The sequence below is a fragment of the Synchiropus splendidus genome, chromosome 6 (genome assembly GCF_027744825.2).
Source record: "Synchiropus splendidus isolate RoL2022-P1 chromosome 6, RoL_Sspl_1.0, whole genome shotgun sequence".
Lineage (NCBI taxonomy): Eukaryota > Metazoa > Chordata > Actinopteri > Syngnathiformes > Callionymidae > Synchiropus > Synchiropus splendidus.
Genome location: NC_071339.1, coordinates 22,317,685 through 22,333,331, shown reverse-complemented (window position 1 = coordinate 22,333,331; position 15,647 = coordinate 22,317,685). Strand labels below are relative to the sequence as shown.

Here is a 15,647-nt window from a genome sequence, read left to right as displayed (position 1 = left end):
TATTTGCGCTCTTGATATTTTCCCTCGGCAGCTGATCCAGGTTAATCTTATCTTGAAAGTGTAATCCAAGTCTGATGTAATCCTTCACAAATGGTCACCTTCGAATCAATTGTCACACCATCGCGGCTTGTCGGTCTGTTTGGAATTAAGCGACTTAAATCCGGAGATTAGGATTTTTCCGCTAGCACGGAGGGTATCAGTGTTGCCCCGACACTCAGTCAATTTAGCAGCAATGAACTATGGCACCATTACAGAGTCAATTAGGCAGCAAACTCAAGCTGCAGACTGAACCCTTCCATTCTGCCGACTCAGTCATCAGACTTGGCTCTGCCTCGGGCCTTTTTCTGGACTGTAGTCATAAGAAAGAGGTCACACACAAGTCAATTGGGCTGATTGAAACCGCTGCCCTTTGCTTCAGAGGAAAATAAAACGGAACATTGTGCATCGCTTTTTTTTTCCCTGATCCCAAACTTGAATAAGGGTTCAGTTGGGGGCGTGTGTCAGAGGGGCGAAGGGTAGACCATGGCAACTTCATGACAGCACAGGTAGGAAAACAACCTGGATCATCATCAATAGATAAATTTATGAGGTGCGATTTGGATAATTGCAAATTATATATATAAAATTTAAAATTCCAAAATTCTAAAAGAAACATATATATATATATATATATATATATATACCTCAATTTGTCTTCCTAGAGTCATCTAACTATAAGTATTCTGTTTTCTTATATATATTTTTTTTTTTTTTCGTAAAAGTAATAAACAAGATAAGAAAACCCCAGGTGAACATGGGAATTCAATTTTACAGATATCCAGAGCATAGTTTATCTGTTGTTGACCTTAAAAATGTCATTCAAATTGTCCACCGTGGCTCCACAACCCAGAGATAATGAAGCAGCAGCAAGTTGACCAAGATGTTGTGTTTAGAGACGGAGCGCATCGCCAACCCTCATTTAAAACCACGCGAATGTCGCTCAGCAAAGCTCTATCGAGTACAACATAGTCACTTCCTTAGTCACGTTCACCAGGATGGGAAGTAACAGACATAGTGAGGAATACATGTTCGACGGATCACTTGCGACCACCTGACTAAGCAGCAGAGCCGTCTCTTGGCTCTAAAATGTAATAAAGTGAGTGTGAACATTACCAACAAACTAGTTTCACACTCTGAATGTTCTCTGTTTAATGAGAGAGCAGAGAAATTAATATTTGATCACAGCAATAATTATTAAAAGAGGAGTGTTGCAACAGTGACCTACCACAACACACATTAGTATTCTTCTGGGCTTGCAGTGGCCTGTGTCCAGTTGTTCGGGGCTTCAGGCTGCAAGGTCTTCTTTGCCAGCTCATCATCAACTTCAATTATTTGTTGTTGTTTTTGTCCAGGACAGAGTAACCTGTTAAGTGGTTTATTAAGTTGCAGAGCAATAAATCATTTAGGTGGCTGAGCCCTTCTGTTTCTCCTGCAGGTTTCTATGTATACACTGGAATTTTAGAGTGTTTGCCGGCCAAAGTCTGAAATCACTTTCCTTCAACCAGTGCCATATGCTGGCAGAGTCCATCCGAAGCATTAAATCCTATTGTTTGCCTGCGTCTATAGATTAGAATGTGAGTCGTATAAACCGTTTTCAGGACTTCCAACGCAGTTCCTTGCCAGTGGCTGATTTTACAATGCATCCATTAACGTGAAGGAAAGTTATAAAGACGGCTAGATACACACTCACTGCTGCCTTTAAAGTTTATTATCACTCATTCATTTCCGTTAGAGTAATATGACTTTTGCAAATTGAATCAAACTAGAGTGAGGCAAGGCAGCGCATACCTCCGCCAAAGCCACTCAGTTCCACCCACGTTGCTTTTGTTTACCCAGTATTACTGCCCCACTCTCACATTGTATAACGCCATTGACTGCAATGTCTTTGAGCTCATACTCTACAACACATACAGATAGCAAAAATGCAAAAATTTCAAATCGATTTAGGCATTATTCTGTTGAATAAACAAACAAATGGACCCAAATATAAACCCACCACCACTCACTGAAAAGCAGAGGTAATTAATCGTCCGTTTTGTAACTATTGGACTGGGAACAGAGACTCAGCTGGTTCACAGCAACAGATATGTATGTCTGAATTTCAACATATTTGATTGTAATTCTGAAAAGTGCTTTCAAAGACCATCACTTTGCAGAACAGTTATTGTAGCAGTCTGGTGGCTGCTGGGGTAAAATACTGCACACCCTGATGTGATTGTCTGAGGAATGCGCTTCCTGCCAGCATTCTTTCACTTACTGTCAACCTGCCAAGACTGTTCAAAATAAAATCAAATGATCTGAAACATCACCACAAAACGGAATATAAATCGTGGGCAGTGCACGTTGAAAAGTTGAACTCAAACTGAAAAAAAAAAACCCAGCTCAGACACTCTGGCTTCTGAGAACTGAATCTTCTCGAGATAAGTGGTTCAGAATTTGGATGTTCATGTCCCGCTTTTCCCCCATCCTGACTACGGGTGGCAAACACCCAAATATGCGATCTCTAACCTATAAGACAGTCCTGTGCGTGTGTTATGAGTGTATTTGTCTTGATGATCGGCAGTCAGATTGCATCATGTTTTCCCGGTTTACATGCAGAGACAATGGAACTATGAGTAGTTCACTTCTGTGATTGCTGAAGAGGAAGAAGAGTCAACAGGTAGCGAGGAGCCAATGTTTTGGAATGATGGTTCAACACCATTACTGTCATGGAGCTGTCACCAACATTAACATGCTTCAATCGGCAGGTTTTTGAATTAAACTCACAAGTTTCTGATTAAAATTAAATATTCCAAGGATCTGTGTATCAAAAAATGGTGGGTGTGAAGTATGTAAAGCACAGAGCCCTTTTTATCACCTGTGTGAGTCCAGACTGAGTTAGCAACCATGCTAACGGTTGCTCACAGGGTGGTACTGGCGTCTCCTTCAACCAACAAATCACAACTTCCAGTCCTCTTATGAAAATGTACAATACAAATGACAGAGTGATGGAAGTTGAAGACAAATCTGCAGATCTTCGTCATCGCGGTTATTAGACAGCATTAGACCATGACAAGTCTTTGAGTTTTTTTTTTGATTCTGCTGAATAGCTGAAGCTCGCGCAACCACATATCAGAAATTTCAATTTCTCTCCAGAAGTCGGACTTAGCTGTTTACTTGCGTTATAGTCCAAACATTCAGACAGAATGTTGAAATTTGAAATTGACCTGGTCCGCTCCTCCAGGTAAAGGTTCCACGCACAATAGTTGTATTCCTGTCATGAAAAAAAAAAAAAAAAAAAAAAAAAAAGCACGCAAGACCACCACCATCCTTTCCACTTCCATGTGTTCCATATGTTTTCTGGTTGTTCCTCCCCATTTAACCACATTTCTGGTTTGGAGAATAAGCCATAATCTTCATGGGTGTTGAGTGCTGAGATTGTCGGGGCTCCCCACTGACATTACAATCAACGCCACTTTTCGTTGTGGGGTCTTAAAAAAATCTATGAAACTCTGATGTTAGTACCCCACTTCAGAGTAACCGCTCTGGCATATACTTACATTTTCACATTAGGGCTCCCCACAGAGTGTGGGAATTTCTGCAGTACAGGCTAATATACCATCTTTTATTACACATGAAACCATGCAGTCACCTGTCACGTGAAAGTAGATAAAAAAAAAAATTATCTTGAAGAACTAGTCATCAACACAGCATAAGAAGATTTCCATTGCTTTACGTTGGGCTTGCGGTGACTTCGGGATGTGAGTAGATATAAGCAGGGAACAGTCTATAGGTGCTGATTTATGTTCCTGCCAGTGGCTGCTCACCTTCAATCCTCCGCAGTGGCACAACATGCTGAAATTAGCCTGCTTTAGTAACCGGAGAAGGAAGAGTCGGAATAAATGTGACAGTATATTATGTGAGTATTAACGCTGTTCTTAATTTGAATAAGGCTGCGCTTGTGTCCTCATCTCTTGGAGCACGTGGGATACAAATCAAGTTCATTTCAATTCTCGGCTCCACTCCGCTGGCTATGATGAAAGACATTTGCAAACAGGGCTTGAATAAATCCAGACCTGTACGGCGGCCTCCGCAATTTGCGCTAGACACCAAAATAGTTGCGATTTTCCAGGGAGTCTTTTTTCATCAATAAAAAGGGAAGTTGGGAAGGAAGCTTAAGAAGAGAGCGGGAGCTTGTTGATTATTTACTTGAGTGACTGCGGAGTCTAAGCAAATAAAAGACACGTGCGGTGAGGAAATAACAGGAGAAATGTGCACAATTAGGAAAGTCGCTCAAGCAGAGACACAGCAAATTGTGTTTTCACATCTAATACCACCATGTTTCCCCAGCTTTAATTGAAAACGAGCCATGTTTGGACATGGCCAGAAAAAGATGAAATGGAAGTCGAACATAAAGTGACAGATAGCTCTCACTGTGACGAGAAAGTCATGGAGAAGAAAGGAAGAGTGTTAGCAGCAGCAGCAGCAGATTTAAAAAATCTCACTTTTCCTCCAAAATAACCTTCTGCAGCGGCGCAAGCCAACAAGTTGACGATTCATCTTTGTGTTGCAAGTTCAGGAAGGTAAATCCATCATAGAGGGAATTATTTTCTCGCATCAGAAAGTGTCAAGACCCAGTTTTCACTGTCACATCAGTTCTTAAACTCTTACATGAACTTTTTAAGACTGGAAATATTTTATTCATGACACCAGGCATCAGTTTTAGTCTCGACACTATTTTACTTCATTTTCAATCTTCCTCAGTTTTGCAACTGAAAATATCACTGGAATGCATTTTGATGAGGGTTGAGATACACGCACACACGTGCACACACAGGCTCATATTTCTATCCTTATTAGGACATTGTTAAGTATCTTATTGACTTTCATGCTTTCCCCAACATGTCACCCTAAACCTAAGCGGCCAAAACAGACAGTCCTCACAAGGAGGTGTGTATTGTGAATAATAAATAATAGTAGTCACTGCTTAAATTATATATTTTGCAAAACTGAAGTTAGCAACAGCCAACAGTTTGTTTTGGCTTTGCACCAATAAATACTACATATTTGAATATTATACACCAATGTTGGTTATTATAAAATATTACAGATTAGAAAAAAAGCTCAATTTTTACATTGAATGTTGTATGGTACCTAGATGTGAAACACAGGTAACCAAAAAATGAGAAACCTGGAAGAAAGATCAACAAATTGTTGAGAGCAAACATCGCTCATGGTGGGCAGTGAGGAGGGGGAGAATATCCACACCAACGAAATCTACAGCAGCTGCTGCAGCATGTCTTGGATCAGCCCGGGAACCTGTGAAACAGAAACTTGACTGTGCTTGAAACTCTGGCTCCCTTTGCTCATTGTCTGGATATAGAACGAATGGATCCAGTTTCAACATATCCTTCCATCCTCTCATCAAAAGCATCATATTTCAGCTCCTTTTGAGTCTATTATGTTTATTCATTGGGTGACACGATAGAGCCATCGACCTGAGACTGAGATGTTGCAGGTTCAATCCCAGCTCCTCAGGTGTCCGAGTGTCCCTGAGCAAGGCACCTCGCCCCGGCAGATGGCTGAGAGGAGCGTCCGTGTGTGACTTAGTGTGTAAGTCAACACTTTGGTGCATGGATAAGCAAGGGACCTGCTACATAAGTCAGAACAAGAGACTTCAGTAGGTCAGCGGCCCTCACTGCACCACTACAATGCAGCAAAAACTTTGAAATTCTGCCTCAGAATCTCTCAGCGAATACCTATCTCGGCCGTATCCACCAGGCCAGACGTGCTGAAGAAACATGCTGAGTAAGCAGCTGCAGGCACTAATACGAAGTAGGAGTTATACCTGGTATGCTTCCTCCTGTCAGTCGCCTGTACTTTTTCTCTCATTCTGCAATACTAAACTCACAGCAGGTCTCAGATTTGACTCATTGTACTGCATTTAGACGTGAATGGCTGGAGTCTGCTTCATTCTGTGAGCTGCTGCATCACCTCCGCCTGAACAGCGGCACAGACCTCTGAAACGCTTGTATCATTAAAATCATGAATCAATACACTTTCCCTGGGTTCTTCACAGAAATCAAGGATCATCTTGTGGCTCATAACATAACAACTCACTGTTGCCATGGCATAATCTAATCTGCACTGACACATCAAATGTCCTGCTCATGCTGATATTAAAAATGGATGACTTGTTGACATCTTGAAGATTTTGCTTTAACAGCTTCTCACGATAACTGAATGTGTTATTGCCTGCGGGGGCGCTTCACTATTTTTGCACATCAGAGTGAGAAGCCAAACATTTCTGGACGTGACAGCGGTCACAAGTCACAATTTATCTGTTGGCATGACTCCAACGTTATCACTTCCCCACAAATATCAAAAGTGATAATGTCATTTCAGGCTTCAACCATCCATTTTGAGATGGGCACAAAGGGCGTGGAGTCGCTCACATCCACACTGAAGGCTGAGCTGGAGGGGGACTTCCATTGACTTTTAATAAAGTTTCAATAAAGGTGTGAGGGACTTACATCAAGTATACCATCAAAATTGACCTCGCCAGAAGTTTACGAGGTCTGAAAAAAATATGAAAAATTGATACGCTATGCATAAGAGGCAGAAGTTGGCTTTAAGAGGAAGCCACAAAGGCGGGACATCATGGGTGAAAATGGAAATACAGAAGCGTGCACAGCCTTGTCTCCCCCAGCCACATTAGCCATCCACTTGTCTCGATCGAGAGAGGTGGATGTGAGAGTTTGCATCACAGACATGCAGGTGTTCAGTATCTCTTTGTCATGAGCTGAATCTCATCACAGCAGCTTGTCTGGTCATCAAGGTTATCATCGACACTTCATAATCGAAGAGCACCTCCTGCAGGATCCTGGACAAATGACCATATTCACAATGCTCCTATGAGGCAGTGTTTTGAAAGACAGTTAGCTAACCAGTCCGTGAAGTGCCGGAATGGTGCATGTTTGTGCTCCAACCCATCAAGAGTACACAGTTTAACCAATGAGGCAGACTGAGAATCAGATGAGTATAGTCCTCAGAGACCTGGTTGGTGAGGCTGCGTGTGCTAGTTGAGTTAGAACAATAACCTGCACCACCCTGATTCTTTGAGGTGAGATGAAAAAAAAACATAAATAGTCTCATTAAGTAGTCTCTTCAATGTATTTATGCCTTGCAAGCCTCTATTTTTTCATGGTCCATCAGTCAACATCTCATTCACATCTATTGATCTACCCATCCATCAACACCTCCCCTTTAATCCACCCATCCCACGCCTCGGTTTCTGAAATCCCTTTCACTCTTTCTGTTTTGTTTTTTTTTTCTCTGGGAGGCGCTTGGACAAACTAATTCGCTTGCCAAACATCTTGGTCATCTCTGAATCTCAGAATGAAAAGAACTGCATTTAAAATAAAGCCTAAGAATCTTAACAAATGAGGCAAAGGACAGAACGTTTGGAAATCCATGCTTTAGGTTTTGTTTTGTTTTTCCTGGAAATGTGCTGCTCCTTTGAAGCTTTCCACAAATTCCTTCCCATATGCATTTTCCAGGGATTGCATTTTGCAGGGATTAAAGATTTGTACTCTCAGAAAACAGCCTGTTCAACATATCAACTAGTGATCTAGAGATAGACTTTTTGGTGAAACTTAAATTAGCCAACTATTCATACTTCTTGGCCCTTGGGTTTGGCTAAAACAAAGTTATTAATCCGGTGTGCTGTGAGAGACTGTCAGCTGTGCCGTGGGAAATGATCCAGTTTCACCTGATATGGACGATATGATGACATTAAATTCTAAGCTGTTGACGAGCCACCAACGTGACAAGATGACATGGATTCAGTCACATTCTCTCTATACACTGCGGATGTATCCTGATGCTACTTGCCCATCACTCACAGCGCAACACTGCTCCTCTTCCCACACACTCACAGTGAAGGAGCAGGTCAACTTTGAGTTGTTTTTAAACCTGATCAAAGACTGAGCTAACAGAGCTAACGGCTGCTGTCTCACTTCAAAACTTTATTGACACTCGTAGTAGTAGTCAGACTTTGTTTGGTGGTTGCGCTCCAAAATATGACGTGAGGGAAAGAATCACTGTTGTTATGAGGATGAGGAAAACAATGTTAAAAATGAAATCAAAACAGTTATTTAAAATAAATAAATCATGACATATTTTTGCCATAATGTCTGCCCCTATCTGGAAACATTTTTAAATAAACACATTTTATTCAGAAATTAAAAGGTATTTTCCATAGGACTTTGGACGAAGCACAATTTTGTCAATGAACGAAGTGTGCCGTGGCTTGAAAAAGGTTGAAAAACACTGCAATAAAGATGCCAGAGAGTTAGACAGAGGAAGCCTTGATCATGACATGAAGAACTCACCTGTCACCTGAGAACATTAAATCTAACTCTCCATGACTGAATTCATGAACAAGTCTCATTTTAGTGTTCAAGAGAATCTCTGACAAATGACATCATTATCAACGTGTGTTACAGGGAGTGTGTGCATCTGCCAGTCTGTGAAGATTCCAAGGGAGCCAAAGCCAGGCGAGTTCGACAAGGTCATCCGCCGCCTCAAAGAAAATCTTAACGCAAGAGTTGTGATCATTTTCGCCAATGAAGACGACATCAGGTAAGGCTGTGAATAAACGGAAACAATTGTGCGCACAGTAATGAAATGCAAGACAAAATCAAGTGGAGCTGGTGGGGTGACTGACCTTATCCTCTGCAACATCTGCTTCCTCACCTCCTCAGGCGGCTACTTCACGCAGCGAAAAAGGCCAACCAGACAGGTCATTTCATCTGGGTGGGATCCGACAGCTGGGGCTCCAAGATTTCCCCAGTTCTGAATCAAGAGGAGATGGCAGAGGGAGCAGTCACCATCTTGCCCAAGCGGCAGTCCATCAAAGGTAGAGCAGAGGAAGATCTGTATGAAAGAGATTATGCGAGTGTTTCTCCATTTAATGAACACTAATCAAAAACGGCATGGAGCCATCGGCGTCTCCAAATGTTTAAACTGACGTGACTGTGTCAATGATCCAACCAGGGTTTGATCGCTACTTCATCAGTCGAACGTTGGAGAACAACAGACGGAATATCTGGTTCGCAGAGTTCTGGGAGAACAACTTCAGCTGCAAACTCAGCCGTCATGCCGTGAAGAAAGGGTCCGGCCTGAAGAAGTGCACAAGTAAGAAAGTCTGTGGTTGTGTGAGCGAGGGGGAAGCAGTGGCTCTGAAGGGACATTCATTGTCTTGTTATGCCCCAAGTCTAGGGGAAGGTGCACACAACATGATGATCCCAATTCACCTAGCATTCCCAAGACGTCAGCCGCAAAGGAGCGGAATATACATTTATTATATACATTTATTTCATGCTGACACAGAGCAACCAGTTCAATACAATACAAAAACAAAAGAAATAAATTGATAAAGTTCACAAATGAAAACATATGTCTCACCTCTGTTGCGCAACAAGCAGCTCCTTGTTTTTAAACAAAACTCTAAGGGGACCGTTATGAAGATAAAATAAATATCAAATACTGAGCAAATAAAAAAGTTCTTTACGTACAACTTAATTCAGAATGTTTGTTTTAACTTAAATTGAGGGATTTACCACATTCGAGACAAAAGGGACAAAAACGCTGAGTTCTAAAACCAACTAACAAAAAGAACCACAGAAACAACACCTGCTGCTGGCTTGGGAGTGGTTGGAGAGAGTGAACCGGCAGCAGGTATTTCTAGGTCTCTCACTCCTTCTGAAAGGCAGCACCCCTCAGCGAATCAGCCTCCATCTGGCCACACCCACAATCACACACTGCAGGTGGCAAAACTGCAGTCCCATTAATGTCTTCAAACAGACCCAGCTTAAATACAAGTGCAGGTCCTTGTAATGAGAACTTGGTTCATTCTATTGTTGGTGGTGCTGTGTGTGGAAGTTAAACCGAGGGATGGGACCGATCCATTCCAGTATCGGTATCGGGATCCCATGTTTGGTCATTTCCAGAGCCTCATGTTGTTTGCTACAATTTCTTCCCGGTCAGCGAGCTCACTGCAAACCGTGGAATGGATTTCCTCAATCTCAGTGAGACGCCTCTGTTCAGGAAATCCATTCCACGGTTTTCAGCCATTTAGCACGCCAGAAATGAGCCGATCGGGAGCTAAAAACTCACTGTCCACATCGTGGAATCACTTCTATGCTGGGATTTAATGCGGAGTATTTAACTTTACCTTAAGTTTAGGGTACGTCAGGCAACTGTTTCATAGGGCAAGCAATGTGCCTACATGACGATGAACCCTTCCAGTCAAAGGATAGTACTCCCCGATAAAATAATCCTATGTAAAGACTGAATTTGTCTGCCTCAAAATCATTACTAACAATCAAAAATCTTCATGTGTGGGGAGGGGAAACCAAAGGTAGCCATTCAATGAGGAAGGAAAGCAGGGAGTATTGATATTTATTGATTAAATTCTCACCCCATCTGTCTTCACCTTGTGGGTTCCTTCAGATGTCTGAACAGGATGTGCAACTTTTACTTTCATAAATAGTGGTTGAGTACCTGTCCCTAAGTCAATAGTATTTGTCAATTAAAAAAATGCAAAAAAAAAAAACAAAAACAAAACTACCATCATCCTTTCCATTTCCATATTTGCATTTTCTGGTTGTGATGTTTCTTGCTTAATCATGTGAGATTTACTAGAATGTTGGTGTCCTGTGTTCAGAATATCGGGGCACACCTGTGCCCACGCAAACATCGAAAATCTTATCTTCATCCCTGTGTCACTCCCCACAAGCTTTGAGAAGAGCTACTGAGCATCCACATCCAGTTGTGGTCATCGCACCCGTCCATTTCCTCCGTCACTATGGTGCAGTCTTTTGGTTCAGAGATTCTTGTTGACTGAGTTGCTCATTCTATGTGGGAGGGGCAGCAGCACCCAGAGTCCCTTTGAGGTGGTGTAAGTGGCAGCCGGTGTTTCCTTGTAAGACTGAGAGTGGGAAAATCCAATTACTGACACGTAGTATTTACTGATGATGTAACAATGTAGATGCAGATGGTGTTTTCTTCTAACTTTACGATGACATGAAAGGGAAAAAAATGTTCTTCTCTAAAATTAAACATGGAGCATCCAGATAGATCAGTCTCCATGTCATTGAAATGCAGAAGCTGTCATCTAGATAATGGGAACTGTTCTTCCCTCTATCTCCTTCTGAAATATTCAAGCGTTTCCTCTGCCATCGACATCCATATTAATAAGGCGATACAAAAATTTACACTAATGTGCTGCATGATAACAGAACAGCATCGTGTTGTTACATAACACTGTTTGGAGAGGGAGAGACAGCGGAGAGAGATAAACACCGCACACATCATTTGAGAGAAAGAGGTTTAACAGCACTCCGTGGCGGGGAATCGCTCATGGTTGCGCTCATATTTCGAGGGGGGGAGGCTTTTCGAATTTCCTATTCGCCTGACTTATGTTTTTGGACAGGAGGTAAACAAAAACAGAGAATCTATGTAATGACTGTCCTGTTGTGAGTTGCTGTGTCACTAAGTCACTGCAACCCCAGCCCGTAGACAAATATCTGGACTCCCACTCGGAACTCGTGACTTTGAATGCCTGTTAAGAGAGAAACATTTTGTGATTGGAATAGCTCGGCTGATGCATTTATGACTGACTGCAGCGAGGAAAATGAAATATGAGAAACATCAGGACAACTACTTAATGTCTCTGCAATATATGTCACACATAAAACGAATTGGGAATATAAAATATCAGCAATAAAAAACAACAGCATCGCAAATTGTACCCATTATTGTTGATTTTAAAACCAACTTTTCTGACATACATCTTCATGACAGATGAAGAGATTTTCAGTCAAATAAATATCGGATTGGTTTGTATTATAGTGAAGAAATTGTTTTACTTTTTACTTGTTTACTTTAAGAGTTGAACTGGATATATACTTATAGACAAATTTTCAGTGTTTAAATGGATGTATTGTCTTCACCTTTAACATTCGATCACAATATTTTGAATTCCATAGATGAACCAGTAGTGTTGTCACACACAAATAACAAAAATGTGCTCATTTGGTGGGAAAGGGTTTCAGAAAAGAGTTGTGGCTGTTTTGAATTTGTGACCTCTACCTATCATTGAGCATTTCTCGTCAGACCAAGCTCACCTCCTCCACTTTAACCAAACTTGATCATCCACACTAGTCACACTGATCGTTTTACCACATCTATGATGCTCATTTGTTTACTTCTCCTTTTTAGTTTCATGTATTTATGGATGTCATCCAACAAGTCCACTGTCTTTTCCCTCCAAGTTTCTAAAACATCTAGCAACTTCTCCAAGAGTGAGTCCTCTGATGCACCCGCTTCCAATCTCCCTCTCCAAAAGACCTGAGCATCTTCATCTCATTCATCTCGCATCTCCTTCATAAGCAGATCTCATAAATGAAGGCTATAAAGCTTCCAATTCACTCCCACTGCTACGTTAATGTCTCCAGCAGTTCCACCCGACCTTCACTCTACTCTTCACCTACACTGATCCACTATTCTGGATGACTGTCCTAAAAAATCTGTTGAGGCTCATTTACATATGAAAATGACAATGTCTTTTTCAAACGCTGCTGCCGTCGCTGATCACATGCTTCGTTCTTTACATTAGTATTGCACAAACAGAAGGCTCTGTCCATATCCATATGGATTGCTGACCACAAATGGGCCTTTCACTTCCCCCACACACATATTCTGTCTTCTACTTGCATTCCTGTAATCTCCAGCTTCTTCTTAAAGTCCTCCTTCCTATCATTACAATCACTATGAGAATGCAAGGGCCCACATTTTTTTATCCTCCGATTCCAATATCTAAATTTGGTCATCGTACCATATACCAATATCATCCTTATCTGATAGCTCTGTTTGCTCTAATACCATCCATTTTGATTGTGCTTTAGAAAAGGCAACTCAGGGTTGGCATAAGACCAAGAAATTCAGAATTCAGAAAAACAAGAAATAATCTTTACAGGAAAAATACCTACTCTGTAAACAGATTAGCAACGCTGGACTGACAGTTAATATTTATCAAATCCAAAACAGGAATATGAATATCAAATTACATTCACTCACAGCATTTTCCCATAGCATTTATTTGAAATGTGAAATGGGGCTGTTTACAATCGCTGTTGACATGCTAAGGAGCCTCGCTTTACCATTACGCTGTATTGGATATCAACGGACAACAGTCGTCCATTGTATGTACTTGGGTTCCAACTATGTACAGAACGTACTGCGCACCCCAGAGTAAAGTCCAAGCAGTGACATGTTAGTAAAACTTTGTCCTCAGTGGTGCTAAATGAGCACATGCAGTTAACTGTGGAAAGGATTTTCTGAACGGAAGCTTGTCTTCTTCATAATAAGTTAGCATCGCGGTTAGCAAGGAATACGTTTCCACAGGCAACATTTAGCTCAGACTTGGAAATTTGTGCTGGATGGATCGGGAATATGCGATCCGTCACAAGGTTAAAAACCAATATTGGATCAGATCGGTTCAATCCCTGATCACCACATCATCAGCAAACATCATCATGCACAGAGACTCCTCCCTAAAATCTTACATGACTCTGACCAGAACCACAAAACTGATCCCTGATGTAGTCCAATAGCACTTTTTTCAGCACGCCATCCTGAGTGGAACATTATAAAAAAATGTTTAAATATCATTAGATAAACATTATAGCCTTTGTCCCAATTGATCACATCAACAGCAGGAAAATCCAACTCAAACCACCCTGATACTTATTATAAACTTGGCAAGCAAAGGAAAACATGCTGAACAGTGGAACTCAAAGCACAGGAGAGAATCTAATTTCAGGGAAGCAAACAGTAGCGGGTGCATTCACAGGCCGTAAGTCCTGACTGTTAACACACCAGACTGTCACGAGCAGGTGAATAAAGCTGACACAAGTCCTCATTTGGCCAGCGGTCCCACTGGCTTTAGACCAAGGAGAATGACGGCACAGGTCAGGAGCGGGTCCCGAATCCACCGTCCCATCAGCAATGTGTTTGCAGCTGGTGGCGTGTGAAATAAGAACAGGCTGCAGACGTGTCATTTTTGGCACATTTTTCTAGTGTGTAAACATTCACTTTTGAATTTGAATCTTAGGAGAGTTGAATGCTAGTGTTCCCTTGAGCCATAATTAGGAAGAATTCTGAAAGTGTTTTTATTGGTTTACGACAAAACAACCAGGCAGAGGGTGAAATGAGTTCAGTTTCTGAGAGTAAATATTGAGCGGCGTTTGTATTAACAGGTCAACTTGGGAATAGACAAGCGAAGCTAATTGACTTTGACTTTCTTGACTTGAATACAGAGACTTGAGGTGAGCATCAAGAAAAGAGTGAATACATACAGTGCTGGAGAAGTTACTGAGCAAGCATGTTTTCTGCAACTCGTAGTTCGGCCTCCAAGTCGTTTGAACAAACTACACCTCTGCCGCTGAGGGGAATGAAGTTTGTTCAAACACCAAATGAGCTTTAGCACAAGGGGTGTCCTTTTTTTTAATGGAATTAAAACTGAGGGATAGATCGTACACGGTGTAACATTGATGTGGTTTGACAAACTGAGCATTGGCTTGAGTTTAAAAAAATCTCTCTGGCTTGAGGATCTAAAACTACACCAGTGGAGGTGCGAGTCTCTTGTGAGTTTGAGGTCAAAGGGAAAAGCTCCTCTGCTCAACGTGAAGCTGCACCATCTCCTGTGAGGCAACAGCTGGAAACAGCAGTGGGCACATTGTAAGGTAGTCCTCAGAGGGCTGCTCTCTCAGCCTGATTAAAGGATAAAGAGAGCAGGGGTGGAGGAGGAGGGGAGACGTGAGACTCTCCTTTTATCTGGGAATGAGGGAGATGTAAAATTGATATTGATTAATGTGGAAAGAACAAGAAGGTAGAGCAGGCTCATCTCACGGCTTCCTTTTTCTGCTGCTTATTAATGGCCTGAGGAAGCAGCGCACGACACAGCCATGCAGATAAGCGGACACGTGACGCAGAGAACTGCTTATCCTATTCACAGCTGTGCAGGGCTTGGAACTCACAAGTGTACCATGGCTGGATCTGGTCTTCAGGGAAGGCTTTGCTTTGTAAACACTATCACAACATGGCGGTTAAAGGTGTTTACTCACCACAACAATAAAAAGGCAAAGTACAAACAGAAGTTCATATGGCATTAGTAATGAGTATTAATTTCATTATCCAAAAGACAAGATGTGACCTTGAAGTTGGAAGCTAGCTGAGGGTCCTGACTGCCGCACCAGGGGTCAGTGTTGAGTGTAGCTTGTTGTGATGCTTTGTTTATTTTCCACACACAGGGACTGACTAAGCAGGCCCTCAAGCCTTTTAAATTGCTGCCGTGGAGACTCATTGATTCACATATTCGAGAGATCAGCAGATTTATGTATCAAGGATAAGCAGCTCTCACTTGTGAATTTACCTTGAAGAATATAAACTAATGGAATCCGTAACTCAGAGCTTCTGGAGTTGCTATGGGTTCCTTAGTCTGTCAGGGTTTAAACTTTTCATGTGTCCTTTAGAGGTGAAGCGTCAGCATCACAGACGAGCCT

The 15,647-nt window shown here is 41.8% G+C and overlaps 1 protein-coding gene across 1 annotated transcript in view; it reads left to right on the top strand.

Moving 5' to 3' along the window:
* Nucleotides 1-15,647, top strand: part of LOC128760195 (metabotropic glutamate receptor 4-like) — a 205,206-nt gene that overhangs the window by 141,093 nt on the left and 48,466 nt on the right. The window contains exons 4-6 of the mRNA XM_053867297.1: nucleotides 8,526-8,661; nucleotides 8,784-8,938; nucleotides 9,076-9,216. Of these exons, the coding sequence (XP_053723272.1) occupies nucleotides 8,526-8,661; nucleotides 8,784-8,938; nucleotides 9,076-9,216 (432 nt within the window). The remainder of the gene's footprint in view (nucleotides 1-8,525; nucleotides 8,662-8,783; nucleotides 8,939-9,075; nucleotides 9,217-15,647) is intronic.